Genomic DNA, 25,979 nt, shown 5'->3' on the forward strand with positions numbered 1-25,979 from the left:
TGTCACAGTAGTAAAACTAGCTATCTAGAAGTTGTTATCAGTGCAGTAGTAATAGTTAAGCAAATCATTGTTGTTGTAGTTAAAAAGGTAGTGCTGATCACTGTCACAGTAGTTGAACTGGTGATCTAAAGTTGTTATAAGTGCAGTAGTAGTAGTACAGCCAATCATTGTTGTTGTAGTTAAAAAGGTAGTGCTGATCACTGTCACAGTAGTAGAACTGGTGATCTAAAGTTGTTATTAGTGCAGTAGTAGTAGTATAGCCCATCATTGTTGTTGTAGTTAAAAAGGTAGTGCTGATCACTGTCACAGTAGTAGAACTGGTGATCTAAAGTTGTTATTAGTGCAGTAGTAGTAGTATAGCCAATCATTGTTGTTGTAATTAAAAAGGTAGTGCTGATCACTGTCACAGTAGTAGAACTGGTGATCTAAAGTTGTTATTAGTGCAGTAGTAATAGTACAGCCAATCATTGTTGTTGTAGTTAAAAAGGTAGTGCTGATCACTGTCACAGTAGTAGAACTGGTGATCTAAAGTTGTTATTAGTGCAGTAGTAGTAGTATAGCCCATCATTGTTGTTGTAGTTAAAAAGGTAGTGCTGATCACTGTCACAGTAGTAGAACTGGTGATCTAAAGTTGTTATTAGTGCAGTAGTAGTAGTATAGCCAATCATTGTTGTTGTAGTTAAAAAGGTAGTGCTGATCACTGTCACAGTAGTTGAACTGGTGATCTAGAAGTTGTTATCAGTGTGGTAATAGTCAAGTCAATCATTGTTGTTGTAGTTGAAAAGGTAGTGCTGATCACTGTCACAGTAGTTGAACTGGTGATCTAGAAGTTATCAGTGTGGTTATAGTAGTAAAGCTAATAATTGTTGTTGTAGTTAAAAAGGTAGTGCTGATCACTGTCACAGTAGTTGAACTGGTGATCTAGAAGTTTTTATCAGTGTGGTTATAGTAGCCAAGCTAATCATTGTTGTTGTAGTTAAAAAGGTAGTGCTGATCACTGTCACAGTAGTAGAACTGGTGATATAGAAGTTGTTATCAGTGTGGTTATAGTAGTAAAGCTAATCATTGTTGTTGTAGTTAAAAAAATAGTGCTGATCACTGTCACAGTAGTAGAACTGGTGTTCAAGAAGTTGTCATCAGTGTGGTAATAGTAGAAATTCAGCAAAACATTGTTGTTGTAGTGAAAAAGGGAGTGCTGATCATCGTCTTCGTAGTAGAACTGGTGACCCTAGAAGTTGTCTTCAGTGCGTAATAGTTAAGCAAATCATTGTTGTTGTTGTTAAACAGGTAGTGCTGATCACTGTCACAGTAGTTGAACTGGTGATCTAGAAGTTTTCAGTGCGGTAGTAGTAGTAAAGCTAATCATTGTTGTAGTAGTTAAAAAGGTAGTGCTGATCACTGTCGCAGTAGTTGAACTGGTGATCTAGAAGTTTTCAGTGCGGTAGTAGTAGTAAAGCTAATCATTGTTGTAGTAGTTAAAAAGGTAGTGCTGATCACTGTCACAGTAGTAGAACTGGTGATCTTAGAAGTTTTTATCAGTGCAGTAGTAGTAGTAAAGCTGATCATTGTCGCAGTAGTTAAGGTAGTGCTGATCACTGTCACAGTAGTAGAACTGGTGATCTAGAAGTTATCAGTGCCGATATTGTAGTAAAGTCGCTCATTGTCGTAGTAGTTAAGGTAGTGCTGATCACTGTCAGAGTAGTAGAACTTATGATATAGAAGTTATCAGTGCGGTAGTAGTAGTTAAGTCGATTATTGTCGTAGTAGTTAAGGTAGTGCTGATCACTGTCAGAGTAGTAGAACTTATGATATAGAAGTTATCAGTGCGGTAGTAGTAGTTAAGTCGATTATTGTCGTAGTAGTTAAGGTAGTGCTGATCACTGTCACAGTAGTAGAACTGGTGATCTAGAAGTTGGTATCAGTGTGGTTATAGTAGTAAAGCTAATCATTGTTGTTGTAGTTAAAAAGGTAGTGCTGATCACTCTCACAGTAGTAGAACTGGTGATCTAGAAGTTGGTATCAGTGTGGTTATAGTAGTAAAGCTAATCATTGTTGTTGTAGTTAAAAAGGTAGTGCTGATCACTGTCACAGTAGTAGAACTGGTGATATAGAAGTTGTTATCAGTGTGGTTATAGTAGTAAAGCTAATCATTGTTGTAGTTAAAAAGGTAGTGCTGATCAATGTCACAGTAGTAGAACTGGTGATATAGAAGTTGTTATCAGTGTGGTTATAGTAGCCAAGCTAATCATTGTTGTTGTAGTTAAAAAGTTAGTGCTGATCACTGTCACAGTAGTAAAACTGGCTATCTAGAAGTTGTCATCAGTGCAGTAGTAATAGTTAAGCCAATCATTGTTGTAGAAGTTAAAAAGTTAGTGCTGATCACTGTCACAGTAGTTGAACTGGTGATCTAGAAGTTGGTATCAGGGCCGTTATTGTAGTAAAGTCAATCATTGTCGTAGTAGTTAAGGTAGTGCTAACGGTTTAAGAAAACATCATTTTTCAACTTAAACAGAAGTCTGCGATCTAATTTTTTTATCAGCTGTGTTATAGAACTGGTTTCCATGCATTTTTGCAAAAATTGTCTTGTTCAAACTACACAAAGACAAAAAATAAAAATCTTGTCAAAATGTTCAATCTGTGAGTGTGCAGCTTTGAATGGATAGTGCCAATCATTGACGTTGCAGGTTAAGGGGTAGTACCAATCATTGTCGTAGTAGTTAAAGGGGTAGTGCTTATCATTGTCAGTGTAGTAAAAGGGGTAGTGCCAGTCATTGATGTAGTAGGTTAAGGGGTAGGGCCAATCATTGTTGTAGTAGTTAAAGGGGTAGTGCTTATCATTGTCAGTGTAGTAAAAGGGGTAGTGCCAATCATCGACTTAGTAGGTTAAGGGGTAGTGCCAGTCATTGATGTAGTAAGTTAAGGGCTAGTGCTAGTCATTGTCGTAGTAGGTGAAGGGGTAGTGCCAATCATTGTCAATGTAGTTGAAGGGTTTGTGCCAATTTTTGCCACAGTGATCAATACTGCAGTGTTAGCGTTGATGTAATTTAAGTAAAGTGGTAGAACCAAGTGCTGTCACAGAAAAGTTGTAAATGCCTGCTGCAGTAGTAAAAAAAAGTAGTATGACGCTGTTGCAGGAGATGGTAATTATTATTGCTGCAACACTATGCCAGGTTTGAATGTATGTATTTATAGAGCTCTTATAGTCATTTACTTATGATTTCAAATACAAAGTTATTTTGCGGCTGTTCTTGTTATCCTTTTAATCTTATATATGTTCTGGTTTCAATCATATATTGTTTAGTTTTTGGTTACAAGTACGTGTTTGGTATCTTTAAGATATAAACAAGTATTGATGGACCAGATTTGAATAAAAAAGTGTTTAATCAAGGCTGCCTATTTCATTTCCAACCGTTGCATTTTGCTTGCAGGTAACTAAATAAATAGTACCTCTTTTACAGCACTTTAAACAAATCACCAATATGCCTTAAAAGTAAGTTATCATTTATTTTAACTTATTAATTCCCCCTTCCATTAGAAAATGTAAGGTTATAACACAATTGTTCAGTTAGGGTTCTCACTTCTTACCAAGGCAATCCGAAGTTCGAATCCAGGCCAGGGTGCACTTCAGATTCACAAATATTGAGTTCATTTCGATATCGGCATTTAAACATGGCCAAGCAAATATGTATAATGGGATAAAAACAACAAAGGCATTTATTGCTTCTAGTTTAACATATACAAAATACCGTACAACATGGTTTAATATTTTCACAGGCTGTGACCAGCCAAAAATACGTACATCATAATTCATTAAGTATATTAGCAGTCACTGGACAAAATTACAAACATCGTTATTAATATTATTAGGTATGTTGTACATAATTTATTCAACAATTTAAGAAAATATTTATATTACAATATATGACCAAACAATAATATATAAAGCAAATTATTAAAACATTTCTTTTACAATATATGATTAAACAACAGTATATTTAGCGAATTATGAAAATATTTATAATACATTATACGATATATGTAACACAATAATATATTTAGCGAGGTATGAAAATATTTATAATATTTAGCGAACTATGAAAATATTTCTAATACAATATATGACATCACAATAATATATTTAGCGAGGTATGAAAATATTCATAATACAATATATGACATCACAATAATACATTTAGCAAATAATGAAAATATTCATAATACAATACATGTATATGACCAAACAATAATATATTTAGCAAATAATGAAAATATTCATAATACAATATATGACCAAACAATGACATATTTAGCAAATAATAAAGTATTTATAAAACAAAATATAACAAAACAAACACACATGTATTAAAGGATTCTAAATGACCTACAAATTCTGATTGATAGATGCACATATTACATACACCCAAGTGCATAAGATGAATGCAGATTAACTAAGATCATTTTAGTGTTAATTTTGATATTTAACTGGTTTTGGCAATATGTTGATTTTAGGACTAATTCTATTAATATTTAAAAGCTGCCTGTAAATTTTGTATAACTATTTCCTTTTTGGTTTATGATATTGATTACAAGGCGAGTCAAATGCTTTAAAGTAGTACAAAGCAGAGGTGAACTTTCTCTTTTCTGCAGTGTAAAAACATTACAAGCTTAAAGGGTGGGCCCTTAAAGTGGTAGGTTTGAAAGGGGTCAGGTCAGGGGTCGGGGAAGGGTATGGGAAAGGCAGGATATGGTGGGATGGACAGAGGCGGGACATCAGGCCTGGTCATTTTGTTTCGGGATAAGGTCAGAATACAGGGGCCCCTGATTTTTTTAGAAAAAGGCAGACACAGTAAGGGAACAGGACTCGGAATAAGGTCTGAATATCATTGACAGATTGATGTACAAATAGATTTATTTAAATACAAAATGTTGTAAATTAGCCACAAGGTCAATACAAAATCAATTCCTCAAATTACTATTTCACTCTTATACAGCTCCATTTTTGTAATTGCAGTCTCAAATCTAATAATTGTGCTTGAATTGCATTAAAAAAAACATACGCTGTTTAATTAAACACAGACTGGTTTACCAAACTGACCCTACATAACAGCACCTAAACAAGTAATAATATAATTATCTGAATTATACAGATGTAAAACTACGGTACATTTTTTGTAAATTCAAGATTTAATATTGCTTTTGAAAATAATTTTCATCCAAACTGTTTAAGTTGTACTGAAGACACAGTTCTAAATTATCTAAATAAGTTTGAATAAAGATTAAATAAGAGCACCACAGGGAAAAATACAATGCTTGACTGTTCTTTTACATCAAAAAGGGGAAGAACTCTTACACTATTATTTTAGCAAGAGTTACATACCTTGCTATGCATTAGCACAAATACACTCATCATTAAGAATTTCATGAATGCACTCAATTGTCATTACACATAAGTCAATCATATTCAACATTTTTATCATCAAGAATTTCATGAATGCACTCAATTGTCATTACACATAAGTCAATCATATTGAGCACTTTTATCATCAAGAATTTCATATATTCACTCAATTGTCTACCACATAAGTCAATCATTTTCAACACTTTTATCATCAAGAATTTCATATATTCACTCAATTGTCATACCACATAAGTCAATCATATTCAACACTTTTATCATCAAGATTTTCATATATTCACTCAATTGTCTACCACATAAGTCAATCATATTCAACACTTTTATCATCAAGAATTTCATATATTCACTCAATTGTCTACCACATAAGTCAATCATATTCAACACTTTTATCATCAAGAATTTCATATATTCACTAAATTGTCATACCACACAAGTCAATCATATTCAACACTTTTATCATCAAGAATTTCATATATTCACTCAATTGTCATACCACATAAGTCAATCATATTCAATCAGCTGCTTCCTGAAGTCAAATGCTGTACATATGAACATTGTCATGGAAAATATATCACAAGGATTGAAGCATATTGCATAAGTATAATACAACAAGCAATGGTAAGTAACATTTGTTCCAACCTAAAACATCACTACAAAAGAGATCTAATACTAGATTATTTAACTCGAGAATGAGAAAGCATTTTAATTTGGGTCAAAATTAATAATGAGCAGGTTTCCAAACTTTTTAGTTTCAGCATAAGTATAGAACTTTCCTTGAATAACTGACAAATAAATTATATTACTTCTACAATAAGGAAAGAAGGACTCTTTACCAAATAGGACAAACACAGGTTAAAGTTTATTATCAACAGTTGCAGTAACAGCAACATCTAAATAAATGGTTTATTATCAACAGTTGCAAACAACAACTAAATCAATGGTTTATCATCAACAGTTGCGATTACAGCAACAACTAAATCAATGGTTTATCATCAACAGTTGCGGTAACAGCAACAACTTAATCAATGGTTTATCATCAACAGTTGCGGTAACAGCAACAACTAAATGAAAGAGAACTATTAATGAGTGTTCAAAATTCTAAATCAGCATTGTAATGCAGTACACAAAATAATGCATACAGTCACAACAGTAATAGCAACAGTAGAACATAAACACTCATAATGTAAATACCCTACAGCATGAAAATGGTTTTAAAATAGTTTACAAACTACATTTATACGCTTTCAGAAGCATCAGCACAAACATTTCGAACACTATTACAGAAAATAACAATAACTGAGGGAAATGTGGCGAATCATTCAAAAACAAAATACGTTGATAATCACCAACAAAAAAAGAGAGCGCACCAAAGTGAACGCCAACACTTGTTCAGTGTAAAAAAAAGGCATAATTCACCACCAATAACCAGAATTATGGCCTTGCTATTCATGTGTGTATTATAGCTCGCCACATGTGTACCAAGTTTCATTTTGATAGCTTGAACATTTGATATGCTTTGACACAATAATGACGACACCAAGGCTATGAGAATAGCTAGACTTGTTTCTTTGAAACAGTCCGGCTGAATTCAAATATGTACATAATTCAAACAAGATTATTTTTTTGTGATTTTTTAAGTTTAATTTTTTTTTTGTATTTTTTATGTAAGTAAAACACAAAAAGGTATAAGTATTTGGTAAAACACAAACAGGTCTAAAATAATGACCATAATTATAATTCAATGCAAAAACAAAAAAAAGTTCAGAATAAAATAATATATATATACATAAAACTGCTTTTGAAGTTATTTTGAATATGTTTTTTGTTTGTTTTACCAATTAATTACACCTTTTTGTACAATATAAAACAAATGCTTCAAAATAAATGAAAAAAATAAACATACATAATAGGTTGCACAAAAATATTTTTTATTTGGTTTTATTTTTTTATAAAAGTTACTAGAACGTAACAAAATATTAAAAATCACTATATACATCCTCCAATCATCATCATCATCCTCCTCATCATCACCTTTAACACCACTAACTGCAAGTCGTCAGCATACCGAAAAAATAAATAAAACTGCACAAAAGCAGAAAATAACAAATCAAAAGAACGATTGCAACATTCCCCCAAAACAAGTTCACTGAATGCAATCAGTGATAATACAGTATCGTATTGAAACGTTCATTCCCAACGAACATCTTATATTGTGTATAATGCTCTCGTAAATGGTTAATAGGCTTGCCTTTCTACTATATACCTTTGTAAACAATAACAGGTTTCATACATTTATCTTTTTTTGATAATCCTGTGGTATTTCAGTTAATGTTATGAATGTTCTGCTCCGAATGTTTCAGTAGAGGTTGCCCTCTGCTTTAATTGGCAAGTTTATTTAAAGTACATAATACAAAATACTGAAACTATGCCAGTCAATGGAAGCATACAGTTCGGGTTATCATGAACTAAAAAGGAACAGTTCTGACCATGCTGCCTTAATTTGTAGTTTCTTTAATTTGTTATATGGTAAAGCTTACTTTTTGTAGTAAAATTAATAACAAGACTTTGTGAATGCTTATATAATTTCATATACACATTCAATCTATTTGTACATCTATGTCTGTTAGAGAAGATGGTATGATTTGGGCCGGCCCTTAAGAAAGTGTAGAGTAGAAGGTTGGTTTGACAGTGCACAGGTCAGGGGTCAGGAAAGGATTTGGGGAAAGGCATTTGTTGGACGGGATAATGGTGGGATTGAATATTGCCAGGCGTAGGCTAGGAGGGGGATTAAGTGGAGTACAGGGGCCCCTGTTTTCAATATCAAGATGGATCGCAGGACAGGGACTAAGGTCAGAATTGAACAGACAGCAATGTACAAATTGATAAATATCAATAAAAGATTCAAATAGATCATAGTTGTCCAATTCTCAGAAACATAAAAAAATGAGTGAAGCCAAGGTCATGTATGAAACTGTTCAAAATCATATACAGCTAATACTTTGGAGCTTCAGTCAAGATCTGCTTTAGGCAATTAAACAAAGTGAAATAATGCATTTGTAGATATATGCAGTCAAGTCAAAAAGCTTGGATAACTACACCAACTAGTTTGAGGACTTTTCAGAAATTTATCTGATTTTAACAGGTGTGAAATAAGTCTAGTAATATGAACATCATACCTTTAAAACATGAAAGAGGCTATGAACATTCTCTTTTTTTTTTAAAGAACACTGTTGAAAAAATGGCATCTTTCAAAAGGCAAACCTGTATTTAACCAATAAAAAATGAACACAAACAACTTAAAACAAATCGTCAGTTCTTGTTCGTGGGAATGTCCTTTCAAGTGTTTTTTTCAGACAACATTCACAATCAGGACGTTGTTGATGGTGGCCCATGGAGACCGGCATGACACAAACACAGCTCTAGCCATTGTAGAGCACTGCAGCCTTCATATTATAGGGAAACTGCAGCCATGTATGTAGCGATGCTGAGCAGGGATTTTGTACAAGGTGAAGAAGAGGTGCGGAGCGATGTGGAGCGATTTGGATCATAGTCGTTAAATACTTTGGATCAGAGAGAGATGTTGTTTGGCTGAGATGCAGAAGAGGGAGTCCGGTCGAGGGGTGGGGGAGGGGCAGGCATTTTTATTCTCATTTCCAAGCCGGTTTTTTCTTTGCCTTCCCCCCATCGTCATCAACACGCTTACGTTTTGTTGCTGAAAATATATAATAACAAAAATTAAGAAAAAGTTGAACACATGTAATAGAGAGATACATTTTGTTTTTTAATTACTACTGCAAGTGGCTGCCAAAGCTCCTCCATCTTATTTCCAGCGTTCATGTTTTGTTTCATTCCACATAGAAGTATAAGGTTATCAGGCAGGGACCTCACATAATAACGGATTATAACAAGGGGCTGGATAAGACTTTAAGTTGAATTTAATATGATGCAACATTTTGAATAAACCAGGGAATGAAAAGTGCTGTCATTAATTTCCATTCTTACTGTTGTTGTTTTGAGAATATTGATCCGCACATTAAATGTACCAGCAAAAACATTCCTTTGAAGAATTAAACAGTTTTAATATCAGACACTCTGACCATACACAACACCTCTATTGGTTTCTTATCATAAGGTATGTACTTACAGACTTTTCCACGACCTCGAGCTGCCCCACCCTCGACCGTCTGCCCACCAGCTGATAATGTGCTGGGGGCAGAAGTCTGCCCACCAGCTGATGGCATGCTGGGGGCAGTGGCAGCAGAGCTGCGGGCAGATGTTGTCTTCCGTGTAGAGCTGCCCACAGTTGCTGCCGTGCTGCGGGCAGAAGTACTGCGTGCAGTTGTTGATGCAGTTGTTGTTGTTGTCCTGCACGCAGTTGACGTTGTAGAAGCACTGCCCGCAGCGAAGCCAGGTCTCCTGCGCACAGCTGCAAAAAGGCTCCTGTGCGCAGTGGCAGATGCAGGTCCCTTTGGCCTTGGGATCTGAAATAAGAAAAGGTAAGAATAATGTGGCTGTTAACAAAATAGGTTTTAACTTAGGCAGTTATATTCTTAAAATGATGTCTGAAAGGTGATTATTAAATCTTTGGGACAGACACTTTCTATTCTATGTAACCTGAAATGACCAAACAGATTATCTATACAGTAATTTATAAATATTATTAAAAGTTGTAAAATTATCTTACCCTGCTCTGTTCTGCCGTTTCAGTTGAAGGGGCCGTACAAGTCTTGGCCCTTTCTTTAAGAGACCTGACTTCCTCCCTCAATTCTGCAATCTCAGCTCTCATGCGATCCATCTCCACTCTCATAGCTTCCATCGTTTCAATCTGAAAAAAATATATATAGTTTTACAACCCCATTACAATTATAATAATTTTATGTTATTACTTTAACAATCAGTAATGTTTGACTAAACGAGAAGTGCTGGCCTATCCTTTGGCCAAAGTACATAGATCAAGATAAAGTTTTTAGAGTCTTCTGAGGCCCTCAGTTGAGATAATGGTCTCAGGGGCTTCCATGTCTAACCTTAACCTGGGTGTGTGGCCCACGCTTAACACTTCGTGGAAAGGAATGCAAGTATAATAGCTCTCATTATATTTGTTATTCTAGTCGAGCTAAAGATGAATCTGTTTAAACATGATGCACAATTTACTCACTTCCTCTCTCTGATTTCTGCATTTGCGCTCCAGTCTCTTTCTGTCCGCTTCTTTCTCCTCCTGCCGCATCTGATGGTACAAACAACAGCAGGATTTTATAAAATGATAAAACTTGTGTCAAAAAAATGACTGAAAATTTTATAAGCTTACCGAAAATTGAAACAAGAATGAAAATGAATTTAAAACTGGTGGAACGAAATCAACACTATACAATGTTATTATGTGAGATGATATCATGACAGCTGACCTTGGAAAAATAACTCGGCCAGAATGATATGACTATCAACATTATTATATCTTAACAAGAGGCCCAAAAGGGCCTTTGCTCTACTGGCATGGCTCTTGTGGTCATTTTTAATCCAGAGCATGTATGTATGGGTAAAAGGCAACAGATATATAGTTCACATTTTGTGTTTGGGTTACCTGAAAATGTTGCACGTTCAACATCTGAGCCCAGAAAGTATTGTAATCAGATTAGTTGCATGAACTATTTTAATATGTGCCAAGTAAAAGTCATCTGTAAAAAAATATGCTTTCAAAACTGTACTCATGGTAAATATTTCTGTCGTTTTAAATTTTTAAAAAAAAGGTTGGTCAAAAGGTCAAAGTCAAGGGCATCCTAGGACAACATTGATCAATTTAAACAAACATTCACAAGCAATTGTGCTGAGATGGACGTACAAACACAAACAGATTTTCAAAACTTTACCAATTTAAGTTGACCAAACCTGAGAACCCTGGGCGTGGCCAGTAATGACCCCAGGTGCATAACTTCACAACCAATTTTGTTAAGATGAATGTGCAAACTACAGACACTTAGAGCTAAAAAAATGGTCTTTGGGCTTTCAACAAGAACAAGGCAGAGTAACAAAATCAACTGCAGTACCAAAAAGCAAATTGTCTCCCTTAATCCTAGACTTTAATTTATATGTACATGTAAACTTGGCTAAAAGTAGAATTCTCTCATGCAGACCTGCATGGCTAAAAATAAGTTGACCAAAATGAGCATTTTCAAGGCCCTTAATCTAGGCAAGCATGGTCGGATATAGCTGAACCAAGCTCTAATAAATATCTAAATACTGCAAAAGTTTCATTGAGATACAATCCAAACTGAAGACTGCATCACGTTAACAAGAAATTGATTACAGACGCACGGAGGCACATACAACGTACACATAACCATCGCATACGCTCTTCTGGCCTTTGGCCAGTAGAGCTAAAAATTGTTATAAAAAGATAGAAGTTGAAATCAATCATTCTCAGTAGTTGGCATGTACTTATGAGTTATCATTGACAAAAAAGCCCAGTTAGACTTGACATGTACCTTGTTAGTGTTGTGCCACTCTGGTCTTACATGCCGGTCTCCATCTTATCTCTAGGTTTGGTAGTTTCAGGTGGGCCACCGTCTTCATTGTTTCAAATAATAGGGGACGAACCCTAAGCCTGAAATACATTTAAAACAGTTAAATAATATTTTAACACAATACAAATAAGGAGGCATTTAACCTCAACTTATCTGACCCATATTTCAAAAAACTACTGAATTTTAAGGTCCGAAATATCTTCACCATGTATAAATCTCATTACGGTAAACATTAATATCAGGCAATTTGTTTGATTTTATATATTTGTGCCAGAAAAATTTCATTTTATGAAGAATAGCAGGTCTTACATCAAGGTTAATATCATGTACTCACAATATGTGCAAGTAAAGGGTTAAAATGTTGCAAATATTTCAGTAATAAACTCATTTGCATGTAAAATGCAAAAGCTGGTTGTCTTGTAACTTATGGGAAAATAGAGCTATCACAGGAGTGAAACATGGCCCTAAATTCCACCTCCACACAGGAATGTCAACTGATTCTTTAAAATAAGACCACCCCTCAGAGGTTATTGTTTTGTTAAAAATCGACAGATCGTCCACTGAGTGATTCCAATATACACTTTGTTAATCAGGGAGTAAAAGCAGGAGCATAATTCTATTACTTTTACAAACATATTACCTCTGCAACATGTGTATTAAGTTTCATTTTGATGGCTTGAATGGATTTGACTTTAAGTTCAGGCCAAGGTTAATTTTACATGCATAATCACTCCAACTCCACATCATTTAAATCAGCCAATTATCACCTTATTTCAAAACCTCATATATCAGTTTGTGCTCAATATTCAATTTGAGTCCAATGGTTATCAACCACTGACTAAACCAAGTTTGAAGTTGCACCTATCATCTAAAAGTGTCTTCACTAGCAAGAATAAATAGACGGTATTTTACAATGCAGCTAATTTCTCACCCTGACTGCTTCACATCCTGTAAACTATCCAAGATCTGCTCAAACAGGTCTTCTGAATCTACAACATTCAACCTGTAGTTGTTGCACAATCTGCAATAAAAGAGAACAGTAAATATCTTTTGTGAGATATCTATTTACAGGTACTTTATATAATACGTCTTTCTACAGCAGAATGTTGGATTTGTTAAATGTACAGATGTATTATGGCATAACACAGTTTGGAAAGATACATGTTACTTTTTATTATAACTACATGGACAGTACTAGTATGTTGTTCTTATAAATTATCTTCAGATCTTATCATGTTTTGGATGACAAATTGCCAAAATCTGGTCAAGGTATGTTGGTCCAGTTTAAATCATTATCTACAAGGTTTGTCAGTTAACACTTTTTGTCAACATGATAATCCACAAAACTAAATTATTTATCGTACATTGAGTCAAGTCACTATTGCGTGTGATCAACAACAACAAAATGATATATTTTTCACAGTTAGCAGACTGTGTTAGAAGGACTTGTTATATCATTCATGCATCTCAAGAGAATGATCTCTTTTGACCAATAAAAGTCTTCCTTTTTACTGAACACTCAAATGGTATCAATCTCTAACACATCCACTATACCTGTGGTAAAATTAGCACGAGCCCACAAGCCTTGCACTAGTGAATTGCATAATTGGTTTGATCAAAAAATTTAGATTACATACTGAATCTTGTTTTAACCATTTGATGCCAAGCACAAGTACACTATTTCTGTCTGCTTTCTTAGATTTTATGAGCAAAACAGATCTGTGTGTTCTGTAGTTTTCTTCAGAGACATCACATGTTGGCATAATTGAAAGTGGGTGCAATATTTTGGGCTTCACTACTTTTTTCCTTTTAACATACCCACCAAAAAGTATGTTCACTGCAACATATAGAAAAAGAAGATAATTGTTGAAGAATCACTAAAAGAATTACGTACTGTATAAAGTCTCTCTCCCGGCAAATAAATGTAAACAGGCAAGTGGGGTTCAGTTCTTCCTCCAATGTGAACCTCATCTCGGGCTGAAAAAAGGACAAACATGAATATGAAAAAGTTAACTAAAAAAAATCAGTTCCACCGGATCTTACAAAGTAAAGTCATTTGTTCTGAGACTGCAATATACAACCAAACAATTCTGTTACAATGTAAAGCTGCTGTTTTTGTGGTCTGCTTAAATGTACATTTTATTCCTAACATGCATAACCACAACAATTCAATTTAGCCACTCTTAGCTCAGCTTTTAACAAAAAACACCAACATGCGCCAAGTCATGTAGAGAAACATTTAATGCCGAGAAAAGAACTATTAGAACTATTTTAATTTACTATATCACTCAATTTTGTTGGCATGCAGACTGGTAGTACTTTTGTCAAATGCCAAATTGATATAATAAAAGCATAATTAAACACTTCGTTCATTAATTAATTCCATATCATTGAATTCTTAAGCTATACCATATCATACTACCAAATTCAACTTACAATGCCAACCTCAACGGTCTCCCTGGTAACCCTGATCTTGGTTACCCTGAAATTACACAAACGAATATTCCTCTGAAAAATTACTGAAGTTTCAAGTAAATATAATAAGCTACAGTGGCAAGCAATAATATAAATGTATGACCAAATGTTGTGTTTTTTACCCTTGAAATTAAGCATACACACTGATTTGTAATGAAAGATTACATGTATTATTGTTGTAGTTTCTCAAACTTCAGGGTAGTATGGCCTTAAATGCGCAATAATTCAATCTTGAGCAATGTCATCAGGAAAAAATGCACAACTGAATGAAATATATATGCATTCACTGGAATGACAGCTAATTTGTCAGACATTTATTGCCTTTGAGGCAGTCTTATTAAGGATCATGACCATTCAAAAGTGTGGGGATAGTAGGTAGAGTTTTTAATGATGTTCAAATGATGACTGATATTTGCAGATAAATTTGTATCCTTGAAAGAGCACAGAACAAGTAAATAGGAGTTACATTTAACTTTGTTCACCTATATTCATATATATATATATATACAATTGTGATCTTGGCCTTTGACTCTATGACCTCAAAATCCATAGGGGTCATATATTAGTGTTTGGAATCAGACAGAAAAATACTATCAATAATCAGTTTATGAAACCTATATATATGATCAATTATTGATCGATTTGATCATGACCCATTCCCAAAGCAAAATATTATATTTTTCCCAATCTTCAGAAAAAAATCCAAATAATTTTTTTTTTTTTTTTTTTAGGAAGTCTTTTTACCTGTACTGGTTCATTTTCAACATCCTTATAAATTATGTGATGTAAAGTTTGTTTGATAATTGAACTTGGAAATCAATGATTTTCATCACATTCAGAGATCAGTATAAACTATTTACTAACTGTCATGATTTATTGCAATAGATATGACACCCCAAGGATTGATATTTTTTGGGTCTTTTAAAGGGTAAATAAACTAATATTAAATCATTTCCTAATCGCAGGAGACTAGACGTTGTTGTTTTTTAACTGTAAAATTTACAAATTTTGGCATTTTCACAACACAATTTCCCAAAATGTCTAGGGTCTTTTTCCCAAAATGGGCAGAAAAAGCCCTGTCATATTTAAGGCATAAAGATACAGTACATGCACCAGTTTTAAGCACCAATGTTCCCTAACAATATTGTGTGTACATTTCTTTGCTAGATTACATTATTTATCCAGAACACAACTATCCTTTAGTGTTTACAAGTTACTATTACATAACATGTGACCACTAGCTCTGTGGTTTAACTTATATAATTTTATTTCATACTGTATACATATCACTTGTGTAAAATAGACACAAAGAAAGATCTATATAAATTTCATGTTTAAACAAGAGGGCCAAGATGGCCCTATATCGCTCACCTCAGTAAAACTTTGTGCTATAGACTTGTTAAAATTAAAGGACAATAACAGGGATTTGGCTTCTCTGATGTATGAAAATGTAACCTCTATAGTGTTTAACAAGGTATTTCTATATTTGGGCTCCGTGACTTAGTTTTTGACCCCAGATTAACCATATTCAAACTTGATTAGAAATCATGGAGACAACTTTTCTGACAAATTGACAGGATATTTGGGCTGAAAATGTTGTCTTGAGAGTGTTAATGTTTTTCCATATTTGGGCTGAAAATGATACCTCAAGAGAATTAATAAGGTTTTTCCTTATTTAGGCTCTGTGACCTAGTTTTTGACTCAAGATGACCCATATTCAAACTTGAGCTAGAAATTATCAAAACAACCTTTCTGACAAATTTCCAGGATATTTTGGCTGAAAATGGTACCTTGAGAGTGTTGACTTGGTTTTTCCTTATTTGGGCTCTGTGACCTAGTTTTTGACCCCAGATGACCCATATATGAATTTGAGCTAGAAATCATTGAAACAACATTTCTGACGAATTTCCAGGATATTTGGGCTAAAAATGTTACCTCGAGTGTTAACAAGGTATTTCCGTATTTGGGTCTGTGACCTGAGTTTTTGACCCCAGATGACCCATATTCGAACTTGAGTTAGAAATCATAAAAATAACCTTTCTGACAAATTTACAGGGTATTTGGGCTGAAAATGTTACATCGAAAGTGTTAACAGGGTATTATTATATTTGGGCTCTGTGGCCTAGTTTTTGATCCAAGATAACCCATATTCGAACTTGTGCTAGAAATCATCAAACAAACTTTCTGACAAATTTCCAGGATATTTGGGCTGAAAATGTTACCTAGAGAGTGTTAACAAGGTATTTCAATATTTAGGCTCTGTGACCTAGTTTTTGACCCCAGATGACCCATATTCAAACTTGAGCTAGAAATCATCTTAACAACCTTTCTGACAAATTTCCAGGATATTTGGGCTGAAAATGTTACCTCAAGAGTGTTAACAAAGTATTTCCATATTTGGGCTCTGTGACCTAGTTTTTGACACCAGATAACCCATATTCAAACTTGAGCTAGAAAACATCGAAACAACCTTTCTGACAAATTTCCAAGAAAATGGTACTTCTAGAGTGTTAACAAGGTTTTTCCACATCTGGGCTCTGTGACCTAGTTTTTGACTCCAGTTAACCGTATTCAAACTTGAGCTAGAAATCAATAAACAACTTTCTAACAACTTTACACAACATTTGGGCTGAAAATGTTACTTCTAGAGTGTTAACAAGGTTTTCCATATTGGGGCGCTGTGACCTAGTTTTTGACCCCAGATGACCCATTTTCGTACTCATTCGAGTAATTACTGGGACAAACGTCCTGACCAAGTTTCTTGACAATTCAGGCACAATGTGACCCCAAGAGTTTTAACAAACTAAGTGTGTATGGACGACAGACGACGGACAATCATCAATCCTAAAAGCTTACCCTAAGCCTACGGCTAAGGTGAGCTAAAATTCACTTTTAAACCACAAATATGAGAAGTTTAGAACCAATCCATTAAGGTTTTAATTACAAGGACAATTTGTTATGATAAAGGTACTGTACATAGTAACTGACTAGATTAGAAAATGACCAGATAACTTGAGGGCCGTGGGTACAGGCATTGTCAAGTTATCAAACAGCCTTTTGCTATCAGGGTCACTGACCTGGACCCTTGACACAATGATCCCTAATATCAATATGGGTCATCTACTGGTCAATGAAATAAGAACATCATTTCAATTTGAATTTGACTCGATTGCTCCATAATGAAACAAGTGGATTTTCTCATTACGTCATAGTAAAGAATCAGCCAAAGATGGCAACAATTCCTCTACATTTACATATGAGAGATACACAAAGGTCCCTGCTGTGCACTGCAGCACTCATCAGTGATCATTTTTCCACCTTTGATAATTTACCAATCTTAAGTTGTGCTTTCAGACCAAGAATCGAACCCGAGTGTCCTAAGTGGGAAGTGAGCATAATTATCTTAACATATGATTGATATTCAGCATTTCAAAACGTTTTCGTACCTAGTACCCCAGGCCCAAAATTTGTTTTTCTTTTATTGAATGAAATAAAGTCCAGAAATTTAAGACCACATGAAAGTGTCTTTTTTGATAAAACAACAACAATTTATTCATGATAAAATATTTTTTTAAAAGTTCACAGTAGTATCTGATAAGTTAAAAAACTTAATCAACCTTGATGCATTAGGTCTTGTCCAAATATTGAGCAATTAACTGCAGATTTATAAAATTCCGTCACATACCAATTGACACCCCTTTTGTAAATACTGTGTGACATTTTAATCCGACATGAAATACTTTTCAGATGAGCACTTTTATTACATAATCATCTTCATTCCATTAGCTTTACAAAAATAAATGTCAGAATCCAGTATTCCTCTAACAACTAGTTTAGGACTTATAGACACTGAAAGAACAAGAACTATCACAGAGACAGCGCGCTTGACTATTCCTCCGCTTATCAGTGTATGGATTGAAAAGTTTTGGCAAAACATCATGGATCACTGTTAGATTAGGTGTCAATGCAATACATGATCATTGATGTGCTGAGATATTTACATTAATTTAGAAAAAGGGGCATAATATTGTCAAAATGCTTGATCAAGTTACCTCCTCTTGTGTACAGTTCAGGGGGCATGATGGTGAACAAGTGTGCAAAGTTTCAAAGCCATACGTCAATGGACTTAAAAATATTTGAGGTGGTACGCAAACTTAACAAAAGCGGTAACGACGCTTGGGTGACTAGGATAGGTCTCCTTATTCTTTGAATAGATGAGCTAAAAATAGCACAATTATTGCAAATATGCAATAGTAGGGGTAATGATGTTAGAGATTTTCATACAGTAAATCTGTTTAGTTAACAATCAGATGCTTATAATGAGTCATCTGTTATTAAATTTAATTTTTAAACATTTTTTTTAGAATCCAGTTTTCTGATGCCTATAATTTAAAAGTAGTAACTGCAGAATTTTATTTTGTTTGCGACTTTCTTCAAATTGAGCATTGATGATTAAATTTACCAAACATAATGCAGAACCTGACATTGATTAAAGTTAACTCAAATGACTTTACTCTGATCACAGAAACAGAACAGATTTTTTTTTTCGATTCAGACTTATATCAGTCTCACAGGTTTATTTTGCTATAATTTATTACTTGTACAGATTATCAGCTCAAATCTCGAACCTTTTGAAAAACATTTCCATCTGAAAGCTCAACTTTACATAGATAATCGACTTGGCATATATTAAAGACTGACTAACAATTAATTAAGTCAACATAATTATACTGGATTTTGGATAGGTGTCCAGGCCTTTACTCAAATAACCACTGGTCTGAGTCTGACTATTGGACCCATTCTCAAAGCAAGAAATGTAATCTTTTTCCCAATCTTCAGAAAAATCCAAATTAAAAATTACTTTTTTGGAGTCTTTTTACCTGAGCTGATTCATTCAATATCCTTATAAATTATGTTAAGTTTTGGAAATATCATTTCAGAAATTATTGATCTTCATCCCATTCAGAGATCAGTATGAAATGTCTGTCATCATGTATTGTGATAGATATTTACATTGCAAGGATTGATCATACATGCAATACCTCAAAACGGTGGAATCCCCCATTATCTGCCTAAACTCGTTAAAAAATATATCATAAAACAAGAGCTGTCACAGTATGTGACGAATGCCCCCAAATGTGACATTGGCCTATGAACAAGGTTAGTACATGAACATTTGATCTTGCCTTTATATGTCAAAAACATATGGCAAGTTATTTTGAATTGCCTCTGAACATAGAAAAAAAACACCCATATTTGACATTTTCGTCTTGGTATGTGGAAAACATGTGGCAAGTTATTTTTAAATCTGTCCATACAAGAGAAAGTTAATTACAGCTCGGACACGACAACCTATACTCTTTGTCCATATATGCAGCACTCCATTGTGAACAAACACTAAGTGTGACCTTGACGTAAGAGGTAGGGACACGGATCTTGCACGCGACACGTCTTCTTGATATGTGGAGCACATGTGGCAAGTTATTTTAAAATATATCCATACAAGGGAAAATTTCAGCCTAGACACGACAAACTATGCTCTATGTCCTTATATGCAGCACTCCATTGAGAATAAACAATAAATGTGATCTTGACCTTAGAGGTACGCGACATGTCATCTTAGTATGTGGAACATATGTCGCAAGTTAGGCCAAATAAAATAATAGGTGAGTTTCAGGTAACGCTGCCAAAAATTATAGAGAAGGTAGGTTGGAATATTTTTTTTTATATATTGATTTCACTTGACTCAGGCTGTAACAATTAAAATAAGAATTTAATTAAAGACCACAATTTTCAGGGTTATCAACAGTTTTTTAACATGTTCCATGGTTCAAAGGAAACCTTTATATATCTGGTTAAATACTTTGACAATGATGGTTGGATTTCAACTAAGTTATGGTACACCACTCTGCTATTATAAAGACTTTCCAGGAATGGCTTTACTTTTGTTTTATGCACCCTTTGGCTTTCAATCACCATCTGTAGTATGCTAACATGCCTATAAGTATTACATAATTACATGGAGAGTGGGACAGCCAATTTACCATATAAGCCATCAGCCAAGGAAACCTCAATGCTGTCAAGAGGACCTGGGGGTTCAGGTTTGAAGAACAAGTAACATGCAGGTTTTATTGCCAAAATTGCACACTTAAGTAGACCTGACATATCAATGATGATGAATCCAAAAGTCAGTATCTGACAAATTTATATCTGACATGAAAATGTAGTTCAAGAATTGAAATATACCTGCCACACAATCAGAAATCGGGAAAAAATAGGGTAGGTCGGGTACCCTGAAACAGACCTATTTTTTATTTGGCCTTATTTTAAAATCTGTCCATACAAGGAAAAGAAACAGCCCGGACACAAGTTATTGAGTCAGACACACTAGCAGACAGACGGACGGACAGTGGGATTTTAATATGCCAACCTTTGGGGACATAAAAACCCTGGTTAAACATAAAAATTTCCTGAAATTCAAACCAAAATCCCCCTGGAAGCCTTTCAGAAATATTGCAAGACTAAAAATGATTGATATTCCAGCTGTTTCAGTTGTTTGAAAGAGCAAACATTTAATGATTTAATCATTTGCAGGATTGATAAGCTTGGGGTTTTTTAAGTAACATTTTCCAATTTGGGCGAATTTCCTGACACGCAAAATGTCTGAGGAATTTCCCAAAATGGCCAGATAAAGCCCTGGACACAATTTCTCGAAACTTCTTAAGCTTAACAGGCTTAAGTCGCTTATTTCAATTAGCCAAAATACATACTGAAAATGGATTTTGATAAATGAAAAATGGTTTATTCTGATAATCATACAGATTATTTCTACATAATTTCTAAAACTTCTTGAAGAAGTAAATATAACACATTTTATAGAACAACAAAAATAGTGAGATAAGCTTAATCCGGTTATATTACTTAGGGACTTAAAAGTTTCAAGAAATTGGGGCCAGGTGTTTCACAGAGTACCTCACATGTCACAGGCCTGTATCTGACTTCAAAACTTAATTTTGAACAAAAACAAATATTCTGAACTGGATGCTCTCCATAATAAACAGCAGACTGTAGTTCTTGGGGCACCATTTGTTTAGACCTTATTCAATACATTATGATGACCATGACATGAGAGATTTTTAATACATTTCATAAAATATACCCTAAAAAAATAAAGACTTAATTAAATATGTCCTATAAATCAAGCCTTAATAAAACCAGAAAACACAACTACGGAGTGGGATGCTTACCAGCTTACCAGATATTGCACTATTCACTACAAAATTTAATCTATAAAGTACTCTGACGTGTAAAAGAGCTAGGCTTTAGTGTACCTTAAATTTTAAATGTATAATGTAAGAAAGGAGCATCTGAAAAGTACTAAATATAGATGGTTCAGTTCCAAATCATCGTCTTGTAACACTTCTTCATGGCACTTAAAACATGAATTAAGATGATACTGGGACCAATAATACAGTAATCCTACTCCCTGGATGATATGACTACCCCCCCCCCCCCCAGTTCCGGGGAATAGCGGGGACTTTGAATAATGTGGGTCCAGTCAAGCCCGGGTAAAATGCCTTCCCTGCGGTGAAGAACTACTTGCAACATGTAAAATCCCTACCAAATGCCCCTGCACCCCAGGGACCCTATGTCCTGCCCCCCCCCCATTTTTGATGCAAATACAAAACCACCTGGAAAGTAAAACCAAAGCCCATTTCCCTTGCAATCCCTCTTGGGGTTCCATTTATGCCATTTTGAGGTCGATGTATCAAACGTAAGTTTTCAAGCATATCAAATGACCGATAAGAAATCTAACAAGAGGGCCAAGATGGCCCTATATCTAACACCTCAGTAAAACATTGTGCTATAGACTTGTTGATAATAAAAGGGCAAAAACAGGGATTTGGCTTCTCTGATGTATGAAATTGTTACCTCAAGAGTGTTAACAAGGTATTTCCATATTTAAGTTCTGTGACCTAGTTTTTGACCCCAGATGACCCATATTCGAACTTCAGCTAGAAATCATCAAACAACCTTTCTGGCAAATTTCCAGGATATTTGGGCAGAAAATGTCTTGAGAGTGTTAACAAAGTTTTTTCCAGATTTGGACTATGTGACCTAATTTTTGACCCAAGATGACCCATATTCAAACTTGAGCTAGAAATCATCGAAACAACCTTTCTAAAAAATTCCAGGATATTTGGGCTGAAAATGTTACCTCTAGAGTGTTAACAAGGTTTTTCCATATCTGGGCGTTGTGACCTAGTTTTTGACCCCAGATGACCCATATTCAAACTCGTCCGAGTTATTACTGGGACAAACATCCTGACCAAGATTTGTGACAATTGAGGCAAAAAAGTGACCCCAAGAGTGTTAACAAGCTAAGTGTGGATGGACGACGGACAATCATTGATCCTAAAAGCTCACCCTTTGCCTACGGCTAAGGTGAATTAATAAAAACTTTCATCTTGATGAAAATATTTTTAACTACATGTATCAAAATGCAACTTTTACTGGAATTTTAGTTATTTGGAAAAAATCAAGGTTACATCAAAGACTGATTACTGATTCTGTACCAGTGCAAAACTGGTATACACACATTAATTAGGTGTAAATTCTTTTAGCCTCCTTTATACTGAACCTTAAGGAATATTTAAGATCAAATTCCATGCATGCTGCAATTACAAATGGAAGTGTAATTCTCATTTCCAAATTGACAGATCACAAATTGTTTTCAAAAACATTTAAACTTAATGGTTGGACGCATGTAGTCACTGGTTTTAATAAGCGGACGTAGAGTTTTATACTCCTGAAAATAGCCAAAAACATCCCAGAATTTGACCCCGTGCATTTTGAAAATTCCTTTTAATAGCCTTGTACGCCTCTTTTAATGAGACCAGACTTTTTCATATGCTGTGCACCATTGACTGCTTAAAATATGCCGTACTGCCCTTTCATCTTCCCATATGCCTTGTACGTGTCATAATTTATGACAGCTTACTGTTTGTAATGAGCAGACGACCTGTGTATTCATGCAACGCCCATCTTCTAATCTGATAATTAGGAAGAGCCAATTAGTGAAACATTGCCAGGAGGTGGAGCTAATGTCAGCCAATCAGAATATACAATGAGAACTCGTTCATTCAAAGATGAAAGTTCATAAAATGCTATAGAAAATGGGAAGGGATGTTGAAAAATGTTGTCAAACACTATTAAACCTTGTAAAATAATTGTATTGTACAGACGTGAATCACTATTTTAAATATTGTTGACTTGAAGCAGACGGTCACTGCTGATTTGTAGACATAGGAAAGCTGGCGCTAACACAGTCAAATACATCAATTTATCACTAAATGTTTTGAAAGTGTATTTGTAAAATATTCATGATGAACAATTCTTTGTAACCGCCAAAAAATATTTTGAAGCTTATGTTGCGTTTATCTATCACGTCTACGATCTTGTCAAAATTTGCCGAAACCGCCATTTTGTTGGAACGATTATCATAGTTATTTTATCAATGTTCTATGCTGTATAAGTGTTTCTTTAAGCAAGGGCAGTGATTTTTTGTGTATTTAGGCCAGTATAATTGTTTCAAATGCTCAACTGTCTAGGTTTTTTATTTTACATGAATTTTAAGAGAAAAATGAGGCATTGCACTAAAGAAGAATCCAGACAAGTACAGTCATATTACCACAGACAAAAAGACAAATTTTAATTTTGATATTTAAACACACCCTTCTAAAATTTGTGAAAAAGCAACAAGCAACAACATTTTGTACAAGTCTGAAAATCATGGAAAATGGTTCAAATTGAGTATGAAAACAAAACATTCAATAAGAAAAGCCCACATACCCCTCCCCCCCCCCGTGACAGGGGTGGACCCCTCCCACTCGCATCCCCATGCGCCCCTATACTAGACTCTTGTTATGGTTGAATATGAATATAAACAATAAACATGAAAACAATCATTTTGAGTTGTGCATCAAATGCGCTTCTTTACCTACAAATTCTATGAAAATCAGACATGGAATTTTAAAAAATTCCTGATTTTGGGTCTTATTTAAACCCCTGATGTTAATAGTCCATATTAACAGCAGCTTCAGAGTCTTTGATGATTTTTTATTTGGCAACTCAATGAGTCCATATCGCATTTGTTTTTTTCCTAGCCTAGAATGACATATCCCAGCGCTAAGCATATTAAACAGAAGATAACAGCACCTGCTATACGGTTTCAAAATGGCTACGCTTTATTGACAAAAGTCTAAATCAGAAATGTGAACTCTATCATTGGAAGGTAAAATATACTGCTTTTGAGACCCGTCTAAGGCCATCCTGCAGATTTTTGAGCTATAAAAAAACTCAATCATATGAAATTGGCCTGAAAACTTATTTTAAAAACTTCAAAATTCTATTAACCATGCTAAAATACCATATAAATCTGTCACAAAAAGAACATAGTGCAATAAACAACTTGTTGATTCACTTCACACTTTGGATGAGATCGTTGCTAGGTTACCAGTACAGTACAAAAGACCACTTTTGAATCAGCATTCTTTGTTAATTGGCATCCTACTAATTAGTCTAAAATATTAGACGTGTTATACGGGATTCTTCCAATCCCTAACGTCTAAACGGGAATGTGCAAAAAACGGGGGTGTTTTAAAAATATTGAAATTGTTTTAAATGAAGTATTTTATGGTTGAAATTGATCATAAAGAGTTATATTCATATTTATCCATGTCAGTGAAATGTTATTTTGCACTAAACAAGCATTTAATGCATTAAAACAAGTTGTTTACCTTTCCAATAAAACGAAAGTTGACTGACACAGAAAACAATTATGCGAAGGGGAACAACTCGATACAATCGTAATAACTCGGCCTCCTCCGACAAAGCTTCGAGATAGACCTCGTTACACAATCGTAGCAACTCGGCCATGGCCGAAATATGTTCCGAGCGATTTAAAACTGTGCCCTGAAGCCTTGCAGGTGCCCGTCATGTATATATCGTTATATTTTGACAGAATGAAATGAAAAAAAGCCGTCAAACTCATAATTATCAGTTGGATATTTATTTTTTGTGTACGGAACTAATATAAAATAACATTATCTGGTAATATTTCTTGTTTTTATGATATTTTATAGACGCTATATGCTTTAACCCGGAATCCTGATCGGAACAACTACCCACTTTTGACACTAAACAATTTGTACGTGAAGGATTTGCCATATCAAAAATCTAAAAAAATCCGTCAACGTACAATTATTTGGACTACCTACTAATCAGCATTTTTGTAAATATCAAGATATTATAAAGCTGTTAAAACTCTTCTAAAATTTCCAAGGTGTTATTAATTATCTAGTGTATAAAATTTCACAAGCAGCTTTAACAAGACCTACTGCGTAAGTCACCGTACTGTACCAATTTCATAATCACGATATCCGAAAGTTTGTGTATCCGATTTCTTATTACTGTACCTGTTATTATTATGGTGCTCGAAAGTAAATAGACTTTAATGGATAAGACTACCAACATGCTATTTAAACAAAAAATGCCCTTTAAAACAGGTA

The 25,979-nt window shown here is 34.5% G+C and overlaps 1 protein-coding gene across 1 annotated transcript; it reads right to left on the reverse strand.

The window, feature by feature from the left end:
* Nucleotides 1-4,654: 4,654 nt before the first annotated feature.
* On the reverse strand, nt 4,655-10,640 carry LOC128246290 (mucin-5AC-like). Its single transcript, XM_052964483.1, has 4 exons — nt 10,572-10,640; nt 10,101-10,241; nt 9,561-9,897; nt 4,655-9,128 (listed from the first exon to the last, which is right to left on the reverse strand). Exons 1-4 carry the CDS (start codon nt 10,638-10,640, stop codon nt 9,064-9,066), a joined length of 612 nt encoding a protein of 203 aa, XP_052820443.1. The 3' UTR covers nt 4,655-9,063.
* Between the last annotated feature and the right edge of the window lie 15,339 nt (nt 10,641-25,979).

The sequence above is a fragment of the Mya arenaria genome, chromosome 9 (assembly GCF_026914265.1).
Source record: "Mya arenaria isolate MELC-2E11 chromosome 9, ASM2691426v1".
Lineage (NCBI taxonomy): Eukaryota > Metazoa > Mollusca > Bivalvia > Myida > Myidae > Mya > Mya arenaria.